At 36.7% G+C, this 18,229-nt stretch overlaps 1 protein-coding gene across 17 annotated transcripts in view; it reads right to left on the reverse strand.

The window, feature by feature from the left end:
* Nucleotides 1-1,317: 1,317 nt before the first annotated feature.
* The window catches only part of DLG1 (discs large MAGUK scaffold protein 1), a 148,995-nt gene continuing 132,083 nt past the window's right edge, over nt 1,318-18,229 (reverse strand). For 6 of the 17 annotated variants that reach the window (XM_088061152.1, XM_005527084.3, XM_088061155.1 and 3 more), the window contains 8 exons: nt 17,792-17,891; nt 15,435-15,476; nt 12,266-12,316; nt 10,114-10,215; nt 9,708-9,880; nt 6,139-6,248; nt 5,683-5,774; nt 1,318-3,057 (listed from right to left, as the gene is read on the reverse strand). In XM_088061152.1, coding sequence (XP_087917278.1) covers nt 2,951-3,057; nt 5,683-5,774; nt 6,139-6,248; nt 9,708-9,880; nt 10,114-10,215; nt 12,266-12,316; nt 15,435-15,476; nt 17,792-17,891 — 777 coding nt within the window. In that variant the 3' untranslated portion in view covers nt 1,318-2,950. Of the gene's footprint in view, nt 3,058-5,682; nt 5,775-6,138; nt 6,249-9,707; nt 9,881-10,113; nt 10,216-12,265; nt 12,317-13,866; nt 13,903-15,434; nt 15,477-17,066; nt 17,101-17,791; nt 17,892-18,229 lie in introns of all 17 variants that reach the window. The other 11 variants (XM_005527087.3, XM_005527086.3, XM_088061157.1 and 8 more) reach the window with 5 other exon arrangements.

The following is an 18,229-nucleotide window of genomic DNA, read 5'->3' on the forward strand; positions in this document are numbered from 1 at the left end:
AATTTAGATAATTTTTCTATTTCATTCTTATCTCTGTGAGTGTCTGTGCTTTAAGGAAATATTAAATTTCTTAACCTAGTTTTCAGCACAATTTAGCAAAAATGCCAACAAGGAAATAATATAACTTACAATAATAATAGAGGGTAACAAGTACTTTATAAAGCATATGTCTGTATAGCAATTACAAATAGTTGGGTTTTTAGGCAAGAAGAAACCTACAATGCCTTCACATTGGGCCAGCAAAAGAGTGGTAATGCATCAGTATGATGCCATTTGGAGTTCCTAATTACTCTAGTTGTTAAATTAGAAGTCTTTAGCAAAGTACATGTATAGTAAAACATAACTCTAAAATACAGAAAAGTGTACCCAAGAATCAAAGATATATCAGCACCTGATGCTGGAAAAATGAGACCCAGAGAAACACTAAGTAATGTAAAACCCTGCCAATTACACAAAATAAGACAACAAGGAGCATCAGGGCTCTCAGAATCAACTTTTCTGCTAGTGCTCAAAGGTAACACAGGAAACAAACAAAATTAAAAATGCAAAGCAAATACTCCAGAGTCCTTTGGGTTTTCTTGGTCTTGACTTGTTTTCACTCCTGCATGACAACTGTGCAAGGTAACTGCTGTGGGCTTCAGTGTGAGTGGAGTGTTTGGTGATACCTGGCTACTGTACAACAAGTGCCTGGGGGCAAAGTTCAGTGACAGCTACTCAGACACTCCAACATATGAAAGAGCAATTCCTCACAGACCTACTCAGCTGAACAGGGCTCTTTCTGACAAGTTAAAAAAAGAGGTAGAAAGAAGTGTATACAATACAGAGATCTCAGATGTGTTTGCAGATCTGTCAGAAATTCATATCCTTCTATTTTTTTTAGAGTTGCTCTTTTAAGATGTTTCACAAGACACCTCAAACAGTCCCTTTCAAAGAGGGAGAAAACAGTATACTTCTAGCTGCCTTAAAAATTTATGACATTATTTATCAAAAGCTGTATCAATCTAGTACACCATGCACTTTCAAGGGCAGGAATTCTCAGAAAGGCAGCACACCTGATTTCCCAGATCTTGAAAACCAGAAACTCTTTTGAGGCATGCACTAGCAGCCTTAAATTCCTCTAAGTGGCATTAACGTCCCATGTAACAACAGCAATAATTGTGTCACAAGTTTAACCCTGCTTTTAATGCAGTAACTTCAGTAGCCCCAGTGTGGCCACCAGTGTTTCTCTAACACCTGATTTTCATTTACAGTCTCAGTCAATTATTTTAAAGTGCTACAACACCTGTATTTATCATAATTAAAAACACACTTGACAAATATATTGTACAATAAAGTTTATTAGCTGTTCTCCTCTTTCTAACAAATGGAATGGATAATTGTGTTGATAATTCTTTACAAACCAAAGCTGATTTGGCTGTGTGACTGCCCCATGACTGCTATAAGTACATCCCTCTCAAAAACAATCAGCTGCAAACAAGCAATGGCAGGTACCAAATAATATGGGAATTAGAGAATTTCGTTATTGAAGATTTTGGTACAACGTATTCATAACATTCAGCACAGAAGTTTGTGCATTGCAAATGGAAGATCTTGTGCCTGTGCAATCCAAGACAAACACATACAGAAAAAAAAACATATTGTTGACTCCGAATTCTCCCTTTGGTTAAGACATGCATATTACAAAGGGGACAGGGAAAGACAAACACCCAGAATTGCGTAGAAAAGAGGAGAACCTGCATGTATTTTTTTTCTTGTACTAATATTCCCTGGACTTCATGCCCAGCCATCACAGCCCATTTGATTTTTCCATGATTAAGGAAGGTAAATTCTAATTTGGTTTTTTATTTTTATTCAAAACAAAAAGCTAGGAGTAGGTGGTAAAAGAAAAATATATATTTTTTATATATATATTTATACGTGTGCGCAACTATGTAAAGAAAATAATTCCCATAGTTACAGAGTTTAGTTAAAGAAAGTTTAATATATATATATTTATTATAACAAAATAGGCAGTTATTGTGGGTAAAATATTCATTAAAATCTGACCCCTAAGAACACACACATTTTTAGGCTATGAATCATTCTCTCACTGCCCTAATGACCATCTCTGCAGCTGTTTTCTGAATCACTGCCAATGGAAATTTGGCATTCCTCTGAAAAATACAAGGTTTCCTAGCACCTAAACATATTTTTAGGCTCAAAAAGTGTGATGACCATTATCTATAAAGAATTTCTGTAACACACTATAAATAGTGTTTCATAAGGAAGATTAAAAACATTACACATCTTTGTCCCTAGCAATTTTATTGGCAAAAAATGAAAAAATAGATTATAAGAATATCCGTATGAAATTATGAAAATGAGTATCCCTTTAGGAGTAGTAATGGGACTTAATGAAAATGCTAACTCAAAATTGGAAAGTTTCTTTCTAACTGCCTGGAAAGAAAAAAAGATACCGTGACAATAGGACTGAACTCAGAAAATAAAACCTGAAATTGATTGCCCTGACCAAACCATGCTATTAAAGTTAAGCGTGCAAAGTTACTCATAATTTACAACTTCCTTGAATACAACTTTTCTTTCAATTGTTATGAAATTTTAAAAGAATGTCTATAAAGCTTTTTTTTGAAAAATCTTTGAAAGTTACTTTCCCTTAAACATTAAGGAATTTTTACCAAGCAATTCCCTCCCACCCCCACCCTAAACTAATAGCTGGTCAGGCCATTCCACTGTTATGGTTGAAAAATGGCAAACCAACAACACACAATAATACAAATTATTTAAACTAAGAGAGACATCAAGTGTAAAGCATTATGGGAACTGCAGAATGTGATGGTTAGGGTATGAACCACGCTGGAAAGAACTAGAGGCAGGCTCCACTGGAAGGGCTTAAGAGTCGTCAGATGTCGTAGGTGATGTCAGTTAGAAAATGAAAAATAAAAATCTGTTTTCATAATTTTTCCTTTGCTGGAACCCAGATGTAAGGACCAGACTGTTCCTCTATGATCTGTTTCACTTGGTTGTAGATTTCTTCCAGAGTGTCTCCCTGGACAATAGCTGCAAAACAAAATGTGGCAATCAGCAATCATCCCTCCTCATTCCATGCAGAAACCAGGCTGCTCCACACCAAGCTGCTCCTTCCCCTCAGAGTGGCAGGAGGATTTGTGATTGCTGAAGGAAGACACCTGTGTACATCCCTGGTTTCTGTGCTGGTACTCCAGGACACACAAAGCACTTCCTTGGGAACAGGAAGTGGCTTCCACTGTCCTACCAAGTATTTACATACAACTGATGAGTTTTTTAACCTTTTCCTAGCCACATGTTCCAATATGCCAGAGTCAATTCACATCCTCCAGTACTCTTTTTGGCCCAGCTTTCATTCGTGTTTCCAGCACAAAGCAAGACAATGTTTTGCAGGGCTGTGTCCTCACAGGCTGGTGAACTCCTCAGCTTGATCCTGAAGCTGCACAGCAAGGCTGGCTGACCTTGACAGGTTACCTAGCTCTACCTTTGCTTTTGGCTAAAAACTCATGGAGTTTTTGTCCAGACAACAGATTCAAGTTTTATAGACAAGAGGCTTCCTTATACAGTTAAAAGTGCAATTGATACTCTTTCCTATCGTGTTAGCTGATGTATTTTTGCCAAGGCTAGAAATTAATTAGAAATGAGCCAAAATGGATGTGTTCTGACATATCAGAATAAAGTATGGTCTGGTGAAAATGAAGATGAAGTTTGAGCTGTTCTTACCAACACTTCAGCCTGGAAGAGCAATCATTGAGACAGCAACTTCTTTTTAATTAGTGTCACAATCTCAGTGTCAACAATCCAACAAGTAAAATCTAGCATGAAGGACAGTTTGGGAGGCAGGTCAGACTCACTCTTCTGTGCATTAATAGAGTACTGCTACTTCTGGGCTTGGCTTTTATGCAAATTAGTTCCCTTTTATTCCTACCATTCTATTCTTATCTCTTAAAACCCTTCTCCCCATCTGCAGCCCAAAGCTGCACTGTCTGTGGAAGGAGGCTGCTCCATTGTTATAGGCCAAGTATAATGTTCACAGCACAAAAGTGCATTAGAAAGAATTAGAAATGTCTTTGCAAGGCAAATAGGCCATGAGCTTCAGCATCTTCTCTCCAGCTAAGTTAAACCACACCTCTTCCAAACCTCAGTAACCTCAAAGCTGAAGAAGGTTGTGCTTTTCATGTGCTTCAGTGTAAAGTTTAAGTCTGTGGAAGCAGAACCTGCTGATGAAGTTGGTTTCAGTTACCACACATGATGTGGTATTTTCCAGCAGATTAGGGAGCACTCACACTTTCTGTTTTACCACCTAACTCACATGGATGGCAGCCTCCAAACTGTAACTGGGATCTATAATGGCTTCAAGTATCTTAAACAGATTCAGAAAAGAATTTCTGGCTTGAACAAGATTATCAAGGAGAGAAGTCTGACCATTTTCCTTTGTCAACAAGCCTTATACTCTGGAAAAAAAATCATGGACCTAAACACTTGAGCACTCACAAAGTCTTTTAGGTTTTTGAAACATCATAATTTATGTCCCTTAATTTCTTGGAAAAACGTCCTATATATAATGCCCTGAGACAGCCTGCGGGAATACCAGCTACTAACTAATAATTGATAATGATTAAAATAAACTCATTCATTTTCTGAACAATAAACTGAACACATTTGTAAGCCTTTTGGTAAAGGATTTATAATAGGAGGAATTTTCAAGGCATGTTGACTGTCCCATGACTTCCTGGGTGCAGACAAGATAGAGAGCTATAGGAAGAGTAAGGTACAGTCTTGGGATAAACTGAAAACTGTGCAGCACAAAATGCAGGGAACAAGGCAGCAGGAAGACTGGGCAGGGAATTTATTGGTTCCTCTATCTTCCTCCTCTATGAAGGCACCTTGCCATCCTCTGCCTCTGCCCAGCTGGAACAGACGGCTGCATCCACAGCTCTACCCTCATAAATATGGGAGAAGAACTGGGCAAAAGGCATGTCACAGAAAAAAAGTGAATGGGGCAGCAAACACAGAAACACCGCAAAAGGGAAAGGAGCAATTGTCTGTCAGGTTAGGAGTAAGGTGGGTTCAATTCCAAGTTCCTGAAGGTCATGACTTCAACCTCCCCATGTTAGAAGCCACAACACAAAGAACGAGCACAGTTTGAGTGCAGCCCATCCCTTGCTGTTACAGTGAGGCCCATGGCATGCACATATTTGATTCCCTAAGTAATGTATATGTATATGTTCAATTTTCAGAGGCCTCATTTACCATTATGCTTGATCATTTGCTCAATTAAAAAAAAAAAAAGGTAATTAGCAATTTCCTACAAGCAGCTTTGCTGAGCAATTTCCAGTCTGCAAATAATGTAAATGTACAAGACACCAACAAAGCAAACATCTGCATTTCAATACCAAGGAAAATGGTACAAAATCTTATAATTTTTAAAACCTAAATTAAGGTAAATTAACAGTAAATTTTTGTATATTTTTAATATTAAATTAATTGATCAAAGTTAAATCAGTGTAGAAATACTAAGATGGCTCTATACCTCAAAGTAATCATAGATCATCTGAAAAACAAAGCTCACTATCTCAGTGGTTAGGCAAGTACTATTTTTACAGAAAGCAATAAAATTTCAACTCTAGCAAGTGAGCAGTCATAAGCAAAACACACCTGTGAAGTGTTCAGTAAATTCTTGCTCCAGTTTCATGGCTCTCTCAAATGTCTTCCTGGCTTGCTCTTCTGTTAAGCGTTTATTCATTTCCCTGAAAGTGAAAACATTACACATATTTTAAACCTCTATCAAATACTTGGAGTCTTTAAAGTTTTAAACTGTTGAGTATTAATCCTAATAAAAGAGTTAAGCCCTAAAGACACCAAACAAAGACTAGTGGAAATGAGCTGTTCTGGCATTATGTTGGATGGAATTTAACACAATGACATTCATTTTCAAGCACTTTAATTTGGATTAGAAGCCCCATCTTAAAGTCCCTAAAAATTAAACTCAGGGAATTAAATATTGTTTAAAAAGCAAACATTACAATTGCCTGTATAATATAACTTGTGGTAGGTTTTTCAAATACAAGAAGTCTCAAACAATTTAGCCTGAGGTACTTTACTTTTACTCACATGATATTTTCCACTGTTTTGGGTTTAATAAAAATGGAGATGGGGTACAGCTGGGCAATCTGCAACCTTTTGATCGCATTACCAGAAACATCAAGAATGCAATGTTTACCCTAAAAAGTGAGAGAGAAGGGAAAACGGCACTAAGCAAAGTTTAAGGCACAAGTAGCATAGCATAATAATTTAGAAGAGAAAACAAGAGTATTTGCATCAATTATACTGTTACTTCAGCACTTTGGCACAAACCCCCAATTTCCTCTGCTGGATCACACATCATTTGAGATTTTCTTGACCCTTCTTTCTTCCTTCCTTTCTTCATCACAGGTTGCAGCCTGTGCAGCAATGCAGAACTGTGTAGTGGAACAGCTGGCCTTCAGCCATACCACCAACATTTTTTATTTTGCTTTGTTTTGGTACTAATTTGAGGATGCTTTAGGAACGTGGCCATGTCACAGATGCAGTTTACAGAGGGGCCTGATGACTTAACTGGCATACCTGAGGCTGTGCCCACCTCTCCTGGCAGGAAAATATGCCACCATATTCAGGTGGAACTCCAGTCAAGCCCTCTCCCTCCCCCAGGTACCAGCCAGTAGAAAAACCACACTGGAGATGGTGAATGCAATTTATTTGTGTTGCTTTATCGTTCATCTCTTGAGAAACAAATATAACTTGACTGTTCCCTAAGCAGCCGGAAGACAGCGTGGTAAGGCTGTTTTCCTCCCCCTCTCTATTCTCACACTATAAAGAATTTTTCAGCTTCATCTCAAAGGCTCCTCCTGTTCTCAGCTCCTTTCATCTCAGATATGCTCATTTCCACCTCACACATTTTTATTTCTTTCCTTTTTGAGTAGCATAGGATTGATTTTGCATACTGTCCTTTTAGAAGGGTACAGGGGGAGAGGAACAGAAAACCATTCTCAGGTGACTACTTTAAGAAAAGCTTTGTCTTTAGCAAGAGACCAATGTGAATTGCAGAAATCCCTGAGTCCATAAGTACCATATAACCAAAGGTTACTGATACCATACAACACCATTCCTGAACTCCTGGGACATCATTCCTGAAGGAATGTCTGAAATTACTGACATGCTTCTGCTTCCTGGCAGAAGAAGTAACTCAGATCATTTACATTTTATCTCTTTGCCAACAAAATCAGAATTTTATTTCAGGTATTTTTAAAGGTAAGTGCTCTTCCCACATGAACAACATATATGTCTGATGATAGCTGTTTTCCAGATCCAGTCCATGGGTCTGGATGCCAACTGGTAACATTTAAAAAAGGTGTCTGTATGTCTGAGCAGAGAATTTTACATGTGTTGATCTGTCTGCATCTTTAAATGTGGCACATGCTACAAAAACTGAGAATTAAGAGCATTACTATTTTTCAAATGCAACATTATTTGCTGTGTTTGGCCCAACAACTTATGCCAGGAGCCAAAGGGTGGAGGGCTAGGTACAGCCAGTACCTGTGCTGGACCTTACGGGATATAACCATGACAGTTTATTCCAAATCAACCATGATGTGCATTAAGAGACTGTGGCCTTGAGACACAGGGATTTGCAAACTGCTGATGATTCCAAAGGAAGGAGGATACGAAAATTCTTTTCAAGTGAAGACTTGAAAGACAAGCAAAAGAAACACAAGTACATAGTGACATATTTTCATCCAGGGAAGCTATTTTGCTTTTTGCACAGTGCATTTAGAATAGTTATTTTATATATTTTAGTTCTGTACTTGCACTGCATCTGATTGAGAAGCCCTGCACAGCAGCCAGTGCCTTCTGTAACTGAACAACAACATCAAGAAAGCATCTTTAGCTGTGTCCATTGTGGGTAAGGAAATGAGAGAGACGGGGATCAGCTGGAAGCATGGGCAAATGAACACAACTGAAGGCTATTTTAAGAACACTGTTTCTGGTTCTTTTGGGGTAACAGCAGTCACTTCTGTTCTGTTTTCTCCTAAACTGATTGTAGAAAATGTGGAAATCATCTTCTGCATCCCAGCAATAAAACCCATTGAAAAGACTCATCTTTTCAGCAAAATGGAAAAGAATACAAGGTCACAAGAATCCAGATCAACCAGTTGGCAGCTTTGTCATGATTTTGAAGTAAAGTTCTGAAGGATAGCCCATTGTTTCCCAGAAAAATAATGTTAGCTGCAACTGAGAAAATGCTGCATCTACCCAAAGTCCCATGGTGCCTGTGCAAGAGATTTAACTGCATGGAGACATCTGGTAATACTTTGTTCTTCATGTCCATTTATGAAAGATTCATAGCAATTTTGTACCTTACTGATCCAAACAGATGGACAGAGCCAATTTCAGGTCCAGGATGGAACTGAAGGATTGCATTTGTGCTACCAAGTAAAGCAACTGCTAATAGATTTATAACGTTTAAGCTGTACAATAATTTCATCATTTAACCACATATGATAGTTTCACAGTTTTGTTCAGCCTCCCATACAAAGCACTGTTCATCTACTTGAACAATTCTGTAATTAATGTTCTTTCCTTCCCTTTTCTCACTGTATCCAATGGGGCCAGGTTCCATCCCTATAGTGGCAATGACATGAGAAGAAAACTTGACCCACAGAATCTCACCGTGTTTGCCCTGGTTTTGCTTCCAGTAAATTCGGTTGCCAGAAATAGCAATACTCACCCATTTGGTCAAAATGGTCTACAGGGTTTTCCAGAGGACTAAACTACAGCCCTGTGGCACATGGATTACTAGCCACACTTACCCTCTGCATGTCCAGACTGACAGTGCCCCCACTTGTGAGTTCCCACCTAGAAAACAGCTGGTCCTTCTCTCACAGAGATCAGATAACATTGGCTACTGTAAATGCACTGGATTTGTAAGCAGCAGAACAACACTTATCAATTCAACATGGAACATTTGCAAAAAATTTTCACCGAAAGATTTTCTTTAAGACAAACACCTTACTCGCTCAGAAATACACTTTCTTTTTCCCACCTTTTTTTTCCTGACAGACCAAGTCAACTTCAGTAAGACTTTAGAAATAATTAGAATTTGCAAGAAAGAGTTAATTCAAATTGGTTTGGGATAGAAACAGTAAGGTCAATCTTCAAAATGTATGGGTAGTTATGGAAAAAATACTTTTAAAATGGAATTCTTTACATTTACTGTCTTCCCTTCATTAGCTAAAACCATGAGACGCACAAAGAGTAACATTTTTGCAAGTTTTCTTCTGCACAGGTCTATGTCAAAAGGATCATCATATTAATTAACTCCACCAGCACTACTCTTAATTAGTTCATGATCTGTGTATGTGAGCTAGGCTAATTAGCCTATAATTCCAATTATTCTATATTCTCTTTAAATTAGAGGACACATTATGGTTGCTCATTTCCCACAATTTAATCATGATGCTTTCATTATTCCAAAGCTTCATTATTGCTCTAAATGCATCTATGACAATATACTTTTTTTCTAGTTTTATACAAATTCCTTTAAAAGTCAGAATGCTCCTAATGGCTTCTTGCTGTTCTCTTTTTCTCTGTCAGCACAGGCATATAATCAGCTCAGTAAATGAATGTAAGTGGCACTGATTTACCTTTTCTGCTACTTCTCGCACTGATTGGACACTTGTTCCATAAAGATGATTATTGTACTGGCCAGCTTCAATGAATTTGTGATCCTGAATATCCTTCTCCATTTGCTCTCGAGAAGTGACAAAATGGTAATCACGTCCATCCACCTCATAATCTCGTTTTGGTCTAGTAGTATCTTTAAATATAAACCAATAGTTTTTAAAGCAAAACAAAAAACAGTGACTTTTTTCCCTGCAATATCCAAGTCTCCCATTTATATTGCAAAATTTTCACAAAGAGATTGACAATATTAAGATAGGTCTATAAAGTTTAAACAATATATGAACTTTTAACCCAACAGAGGATGGCTATAAAAAAAAAATAAAAAAATATAATCTAACATTGTTAATAGTATTTGCTGAGACTTACGTGGAACACATGAGCCAAATTTGTCTGGAAATTCTGAAATCAGGTCATCATTTATTCTGTCTTTCATGGGTCCCAAAACAATCACAGGTCGAGTGTAACTGACTAATAAACATAAAGGAATAATGTCAGTTATATCTCATATGATTGTTAGCTTCTAAGAGTTCATCAGAATAAGCTTACTCACATAGCAATGATTTTAATACTTAAAATAATATGTACTGCTAAAGAGAATAAAAATATATTGAAGAACATCAATCAGTTAATACCATAGTCATAGTAAGATGTTAGACCTTCACTCCCAAATCACCATTCTCAGAGATGGAAAAGGAGTCTGAAATTTTGAAGCCTTTGGGAAAAATAAACCTTTTCACAAGCATCCTAAATTCTAATGGAAAAAGGAAAGAGGGGAGGTTTGAAAATCTTTTCAATCCAGAGAGGCACCTAAGCAGCAGCAGCAGCACAGTTCATAAAATTCTGTGTCTGTGTTGGGACAAGCTCCTTTTCCTCTAAGACCACAATTAAGCACTCACATACAAAACAACTCAAATAGAAATAGTTTCTGTAAATATTAACACCCTAACAAAATTAAGTGTAATTCCTCTTAAAAGTAGTTTAATTATCTATAATAAAGGGGTTTTTGTTGAAAATTAGGTTTAAGCAGATTATTTTTAATCACACTGTAAGAACCATTAAGACAATAATGCCTAAGTATGTTGTCATGATCATGTAACTTCAGCAGTACAAATTTTAATTTTAGGTTCAATCTGTCTGCTTAAGCAAGTACCAATTAATGAAAGTCTGGCCTATTAAATATATTTTCATTTGATTCAGAGCTACTTCCTTTTCACCATATTACTATGGTCATAAGAGGAATGTCTTGAATCCAATATCTATTAACTTATTAATTAAGTAACAAACATCTCTGCTGTTTGTCCCTTTGTGAGCCCCTTGGTGAGGGGGCAGACACAGACTAGCAGCTGTTCCTGTGAGGGTGACATAACTCCAGTTTCCCTAATCCATATCTCACAGCAAGAAATGATTAAGTGCACTGGTGAATTTAGCCAGTGCTAAATCCACCACAAGGCACAAAGTACTTTACATCAAAGGGGACTACCAATTCCCAGTTACTAGTAGGGTCTATTAATATCTTAATATTTCCAATTATATTATATAAATAATGCAGTCTCTATTAGCCTTGTATAACAATTTTTACTACTTCTGGAAGATTCGTCATAAACTGGGGCCTTTATGCCATGATTATCAAGTCAGAGTGGAAAGTCTATACAGGTGAATGTGCCACAGTGCTATTAAAAACAACTGGGCCATGCCACTCACTGCAGAAACCAGACATGGCACTCAAAATTACTGTTAATGCATGATGTGTATTTACTTTGACTGACACCCTATTTGATAGGTAACAGATAAGTACTCCCAAAGGACATTGCTTTCATCAGAATAATTTACAAGTGAGCTATGTATCAAGTAATGTAAATCAACTGTTAGCACCTGTGCTAGTGATTTGGAACACTAAAAATTCTGTGTCTATATTCACACAGTGAATCACAATCAAGGTGAAAAGACAAAACCATTCCACTGAAAATAAGTAAAAAGCAATTTTTTAAATGCAAGCATGAGAAAATATTTTCTCCTATTGATTCCCATTTTTTGAAATTTTACTTTTTTCTAGAAAGAATCCCTTGGCAATTGTTAAACAAATTAGCCATATAAGAAAACCATACAGAAATGGAAGTCTGTTTAGAGACATTTCAGTTGAAGCTGGTAAATAGACAAACGATCTATTCACACACTTTTTGCTGTGACAGAAATAGTGAGAATGCTATAGCAATATGAAACAAAAGAAAACTATAATTTTTGAGGTTCTCACTGACAAAACTGTTAGGCATACTGTATTTTCTTTCTGCCATATAAGCCACACAAGAAATTATTGAAGTAGCACACCTTTGGATTCTGCACTAAATAATTTAGAGATTTTTATTTAATAATTTATGCCTTTACGATTTATTCATTTGAATAACAGTAAGTTACAAGTTAAAAAGGGCAAAGAAGTTTATCATGGTGCTTAGTACATAGGGGCATGGGGAGCATTCTAACAATTTAACAGATTATTTTATACTGAGCGAGATCTACAAACCTTCTTGTTGATTGACTGGTTCGTATGACAACACATATTCCTCCTGGCCACCTAAAACGTAAAGGCAAAGACATATCAATGTATTTTTTTCCCAAAGCGACATATTTCAACTGAGTAATTCATGGACTATGATGTTACAGACACTGCTCAGCAATATGCATTACAATGATACTGATGAGGGACATCTTTCGAGAGCGATGAATTATAAAACTCACAAAGCTAAGCCAAACACTGAGCTTTAAAGCATAAGACACATACAGTAGAAATAAGCTCCCTGGTGTACGCTGGCATGTCAAGCTGACATCAAGCACAAGAAGAATTTTCAAGCATTGCTGAGGTGCTGTTCCCCACGTGTCCTGGATGCAATGCACGCATGCTGTCATTCACTGCTAGAGCAATGCCACCCGCTTTGGGAACGTTCTCCATACTCTGAAGCCAGCATTTACAATGCCATTTTTTCCATATTTAGACATGGCTGGCAACCATGCATGTCAAGGTGTACAGATCTTCCAATAACTTGATTGTGAATTGGTATTTATATAAACATCTTCAGCCACTCTAATTCTACCAAAAAAGCTATAACTGTATATACTAAACAACTGTTATTTCATCAATTATTTTTTAAAGACAAAGTTGAAAGCAAAGAATCCTTCAGGTTGCTCTCAGCTCCAGGAAGCACATTAGCAGTGAATGAAACTAAAATAACTGAATCTTGAATTTTGACAGCTGTAGGCTTTTTAAATGTTAGTGAAAGCATTTGAAATATACCTCAGTTGCCATCCCTCTAAAAGATTACTTCTAGTCTAACATGATATCTAAGAGTAAAATTTCTTTCAATGAAATAACTGAAAATTAACTGTGACAGCAGAGAATTTATAATTCTGAAGACACAAGCTCAAATTACATGACATTGCTTTGAACTGAAGAAAATACAGTCCTCCAGTATTTCACTTGTCTAATTGTAGAACATTCTTTGATGTTCATAAGCCATACTTAAAACAGGCAAAGGAACATTCCAAGGCTACACCATAGTTTATGTAGAAACAGAAGGCAGATGAATGCTTTTATAAATGCATATAGTGCTTCTATATATCTATTCTCTATTTCAAAGCAAATGCCACTGATATTTTAAATCTAAACGTTACCATTCCATTAACAGAAATATTGCTCTTATTTTGCAATAGATTTGCATTCAAACTGTCCTGCAGCAATACACAAAGGAAGACTTTAATTTCCTAAATTGTTGCAAGTGAGGAATACCTTAAGACAGACACAAAACCATGCAAACTGTACATTTTAATATCTCAAAAAGTTACTCATGCAAATGGATTTTAGAAGGACAGTATATACTTTCAGAACCCTTTTTAGGCTAGGGAGAGGAACAGGGAATCACCAACTATCAACTTATCTATGGAAGACCCAGCTCACATAGAATTGGATACTGCTTTGGAGAAGTCACATTGCTATATGGTCAAAGAGTAGTTATGCAAACTACTAAAGAAATAAGAACAACTAAAAAGCATCCCCTGGACTGAGGGCAAAAAGTATATATTGTCACTGCTTTTCAATACTTTGGAGAAATTAGTAGTAACAGAATGAACCTTTTGAACAACCGTACTCATCTGTAATCAAGATAACTTTCATATTAGACAGCGGTAAGAAGAAATTAAAAGAATATTTTAATAAAAATTGCTCAGAATAGCACATTGAGGTAAACAAATCCATGACATTCATAATAAAATCATGGCTTCTCAAGTATCAATAAAGTAAAAAACTAACTAGTTGTACCACTAACGAGCTTTAAATGTAAGTAAAGCAAGCTCTCAGAAAAACCTTGGAAGTGAGGGAAGCAGCAAATTTATGAGGAAACAGACACGGTTCGATAGTTTTAATGGTGTGTCATTAAAAATTATTAAAATTTCTGTTTGTCAAAGGCAACTTCCATATGTGCTCAATACTGCATCATTCTCAGGGAATACAGATGCCTCCCTCAATTGGTTTCTTTTCAATTACAGTCTGCAACACCACCAGCATTTTGTATACATGTATATACATTCTCTCCTTCAGTGTCATCATATGGAAGAAAATATGTGGCTCATCACTTCTGAAAAGATCTGCAGCCAAATAAATGTATCTGTTAATGAACCACCTTCCTTACTATCCTGACATAAATTATATATTTCTGCAGTGCCCGTTACACGGCAGGCAGTGAGGAGCTGAGCAGAAAACCACTGCATGACTTTGACTGCTCCTTCTTTTCATGTTTATCTTCAAACCCTCCACTTTCCTATTGTCCTGCTCTGGCCTATCATGGCTTCTAGATCTAGACTGCAACCTTATTGGGAAGCTGTTCACTGGAAATGAATAGTGGGATTCAAGTTCTTGCCCTGGTTTAAGACATGTCAAAGCAGAGTAGAGCAGCACCATGCAGCCTATTACCCACCCAGAGCATGGAGTGCTACTGCAGCTGGGGTAATAGGAAACACTACTGGAGCTTATGCAGAGTGTGGTATTCAGAAGACACTGTCTTCAGAGAGAGAACTAACATGCTGATTTATCAAAACTGACTCCAGCACTGAAAGCGTGTCGTATGCTTTGAAGACAGTTCATACTAAGCACCCACACTTGACAAAATAAATGAGCTGAAAGCAAGGGTAAATACATGTTTGCTTATCTGTACTTTCATTGAAGTATATACATATTAAATCTGAGTATCAGTTGTGAAAAGCTTTTGATAGTTACAGCATTATTTAACAGATTACACAGTTTGGTTACACTTCCAGTATTAAGTATTGTTCCAGCTCAGCTATATACAATTATATTTGTCAGCATTAAGTTTACATTTAAATTTAACAGGTCTAGCTAGCTTGTGTAATTTAAAAAAAAAAAAAAATAGGAGTAGATTCAAATTAAGCTGAACTAAAAAAATCACAGACAACAATAAAAATACCCATAAAGGAGGTTTGCAGTGATTCTATGGAGTTCTTTAAAAACAAAGACATGGAACAATTTGCAGTACTCCACCAAATACACAAATACAGATTTCACCTGAAGCTGTCTGGAAAGTTCTACTTAACATGTAAATACCCAGAAAAGACAGACAAACAAAACCAAAGAAAGAGCTACAAAACAAAGGTTCTGAATAAACAAAGAACTTAAAGACACTTACGGTAACTACTTTCACTATCGCTGGCATTAGAGGTTACATGCTCTGAAATTGCAACACAATGGGAAAAAATAAGGAACATACACCAATGGCATGAGTCAAACAGAAAGAAAACCGACAAAAAATAATCCAGATGAAAGACAATACTCATATCAAAGTGCTGAAATCAATACATACTGCATATAAAAGTTTTAACGTACTTCTCATAGCTCTCAGGATCAAGCTTAATTTCATATGAAAGGAATTGATGTTAATAAAAAGAAAAACATTAAATAGCACATAAAATAAGATTACAAAAAGTACACTAATTCATAATTCACATGTAACCCTGCAATTTTTCAGTTTTCACTTCAGGAGGAATTTTGTTGTATAAAAACCTTGGGATTATCCATTTCAACTTTTATGGAGGCATTTTATTGATTACATTTAGTCTCTTGTAGAGAAAATACTGGGTTATATTAGAGGAAATACAGTGTAGCATGTAACACAACTTGCATCAGGTGCTGTAAGGCAGTTTTAAAAAGTCTGTGCTGAAAAACAGACAAGAAACCAATTGTTTATAGAACAGAATCACCTAGAGATATTTCTGGACCATGTTATAAACTTTAAACTAGGTATGATCATAAGGCCATAAAGGCAGCTTATGATCCTATGTTCTAAACCATAAGTTCATATAGGTTGCTAAAGTCTTCTGGTCTAGACCAAGAATTCCTTTGAAAGTAGCCATTTCAGAAACGAAAAATCAATGTTACAACTACTAGAATTTCTACTTCACGACTGAGGACAGGGACAGAAGTACACTGACCCTTACAAGTAATTTAACAAAAACTGTGCCTTACAGCTATGCCTTGGGAAGAAATGCTATGCTTAGTGACACTTAGCCACATCCCTTTAGAGATTACTTTTCCTATTGCATAAGTGCCTAACAGTGTTTGTATTTAATATCTGTGAAAGCAAGGTCTTGGCTTTTCTTATTTGTCATTTTAATACATTTTGTGGTGGGGTCTGTACACACAAACAGATTGCTAAGAGTATGCAGCAACCTTTGAATCTTATTAGATTCAAATAGAAATACAATAAATGCTTCAAGTTACTCCTACCAGCCCTCCAGCTGGTCTAAAAGCATCATAAGTGTTCAAGTCAGACAGAAAAACTCTCATGGCATTTGTTAAGGAAAAGTTTTGTTTGCTTTAAGTAGCTGTAAACATCAGTTGCCTAGAGAGAGGAGTGAAAACTGTTACTAGTTAAAGTAGCACGGCAATGGTTGTACTATTACTGTAAAAAGCCACAACGTTATTTTTAAATAAATAAAAATACAAGGACAAGATATAAGTAACATTAAAAAATAATCACCAAATTAAAAACACAGTACTGTTGAGGACAAACAAGAAAGCACTGGTAAGCTTCTGAAAACAAAACAAAAAAAAATCTAATTTGACAGTCACATAAACTTTACATGCTCCTGAAAGCAAAAACTCGAAAAGATGACAAGCTAGGAAAAGCTTATGAACCAGTTCTAGTCAACCTCCTTATGCCAGTAGAGCACCAATCTCAAAGAGATCTGTCAAAAAAAAAAAAGTAGTAATTTTTTTTAGATGGAGGTTAAAATAACTTGGGAGTATTTTGATCACTTACTCAGGCCTTTTGATCCCATGTCGTCAGGGACCTCCTGCAGAGTAGTCCCCAGAGGGCAAGCAATAAAAAGACAATCACAAAAAAAATAATTGTCAGTAATATATAAAACTGGCGCTACGACAGGAGACAGTTCCTAGAACATCACAGGGAAAAATAAGTCTATAGAATTTGACTCGACTGGCACATGAAGTGCAATCAGTAATGCAAATGGCAGAGAACACAGTCTGTTTTGAACCTGGTCTGAATTAGAAAATTTATGCAACTACGTTTTGAGAATATACTTTTTTTTAGTGCTGGCAAGAACAATGAAAATCAGAGTAAACTCTCTTCATTAGGAAAATCAAATTAGAATGAATGACTTTGAAAAACTAGTCTAAAGGGACTGATTTGAGAAACTGGTAAGCTCCATTATACTTTCATCAATACTGTGCCTTCTACTCCAAGTCAGAAACAGGAAAGCATCACTGACAGCACTGGTAGGCAGTTATCTCCTCCAGTTAGTCAACAGTATTGCCCATTTTATTCCAATCTGGGATACCCTTGTGTTAAGTTTTATTTTAACAGCAAACAAAGGTTTGCACTGGTTTTGTAGACTGGTTTGCCACTTGCACCATGAGCTCCTCAGCCTGTTGCAGCTCATGAAACTGTCTCCATGGTAACACCCTAGTGCAGTCTAGCTGGCCCTTCTACTGTGCTTTGCTCTCCATCGAATGCCACATACTTACGGTCAATATCACTGGTTTCCTGCTCACTCTGGTCCTTGTTCTTGTAGAAGGGAAATTTTCGGGAAAAGAGGTTCTTTTTACGCTTGTCATTGAATGACTGCTGAAGAAGAGAAGGAGGGGCAAAACAAAGGATGTCTAATGTCTGTGTGAACAAAGGCCCAGACCAGCAGCTTTGTGGAAGCTGACTCCTACAACCACATTATGCAGTGCATATCTCAGTTAACACTCATCTTCTCAGCTCATTAGAAATAGAGACTGGGATCATGACTTTACTCATATCCTCCATGTTTCACATGCTTAGTATTGAGAAAGCTGGTTCATCCTTTACAGCCTCACCTGTGTTTCACAAATTTAGGCTTGCTGTGAGTGTTAAAAGAAAGTGGAAAACTAGGCTGCTGTAAGACGGCCAAACCATAATGACTCCAAGTCAATTAAATC

The sequence above is a fragment of the Pseudopodoces humilis genome, chromosome 11 (assembly GCF_049639895.1).
Source record: "Pseudopodoces humilis isolate 2021_Gansu_Grassland_sample_001 chromosome 11, ASM4963989v1, whole genome shotgun sequence".
NCBI classification, from domain to species: Eukaryota; Metazoa; Chordata; class Aves; order Passeriformes; family Paridae; genus Pseudopodoces; species Pseudopodoces humilis.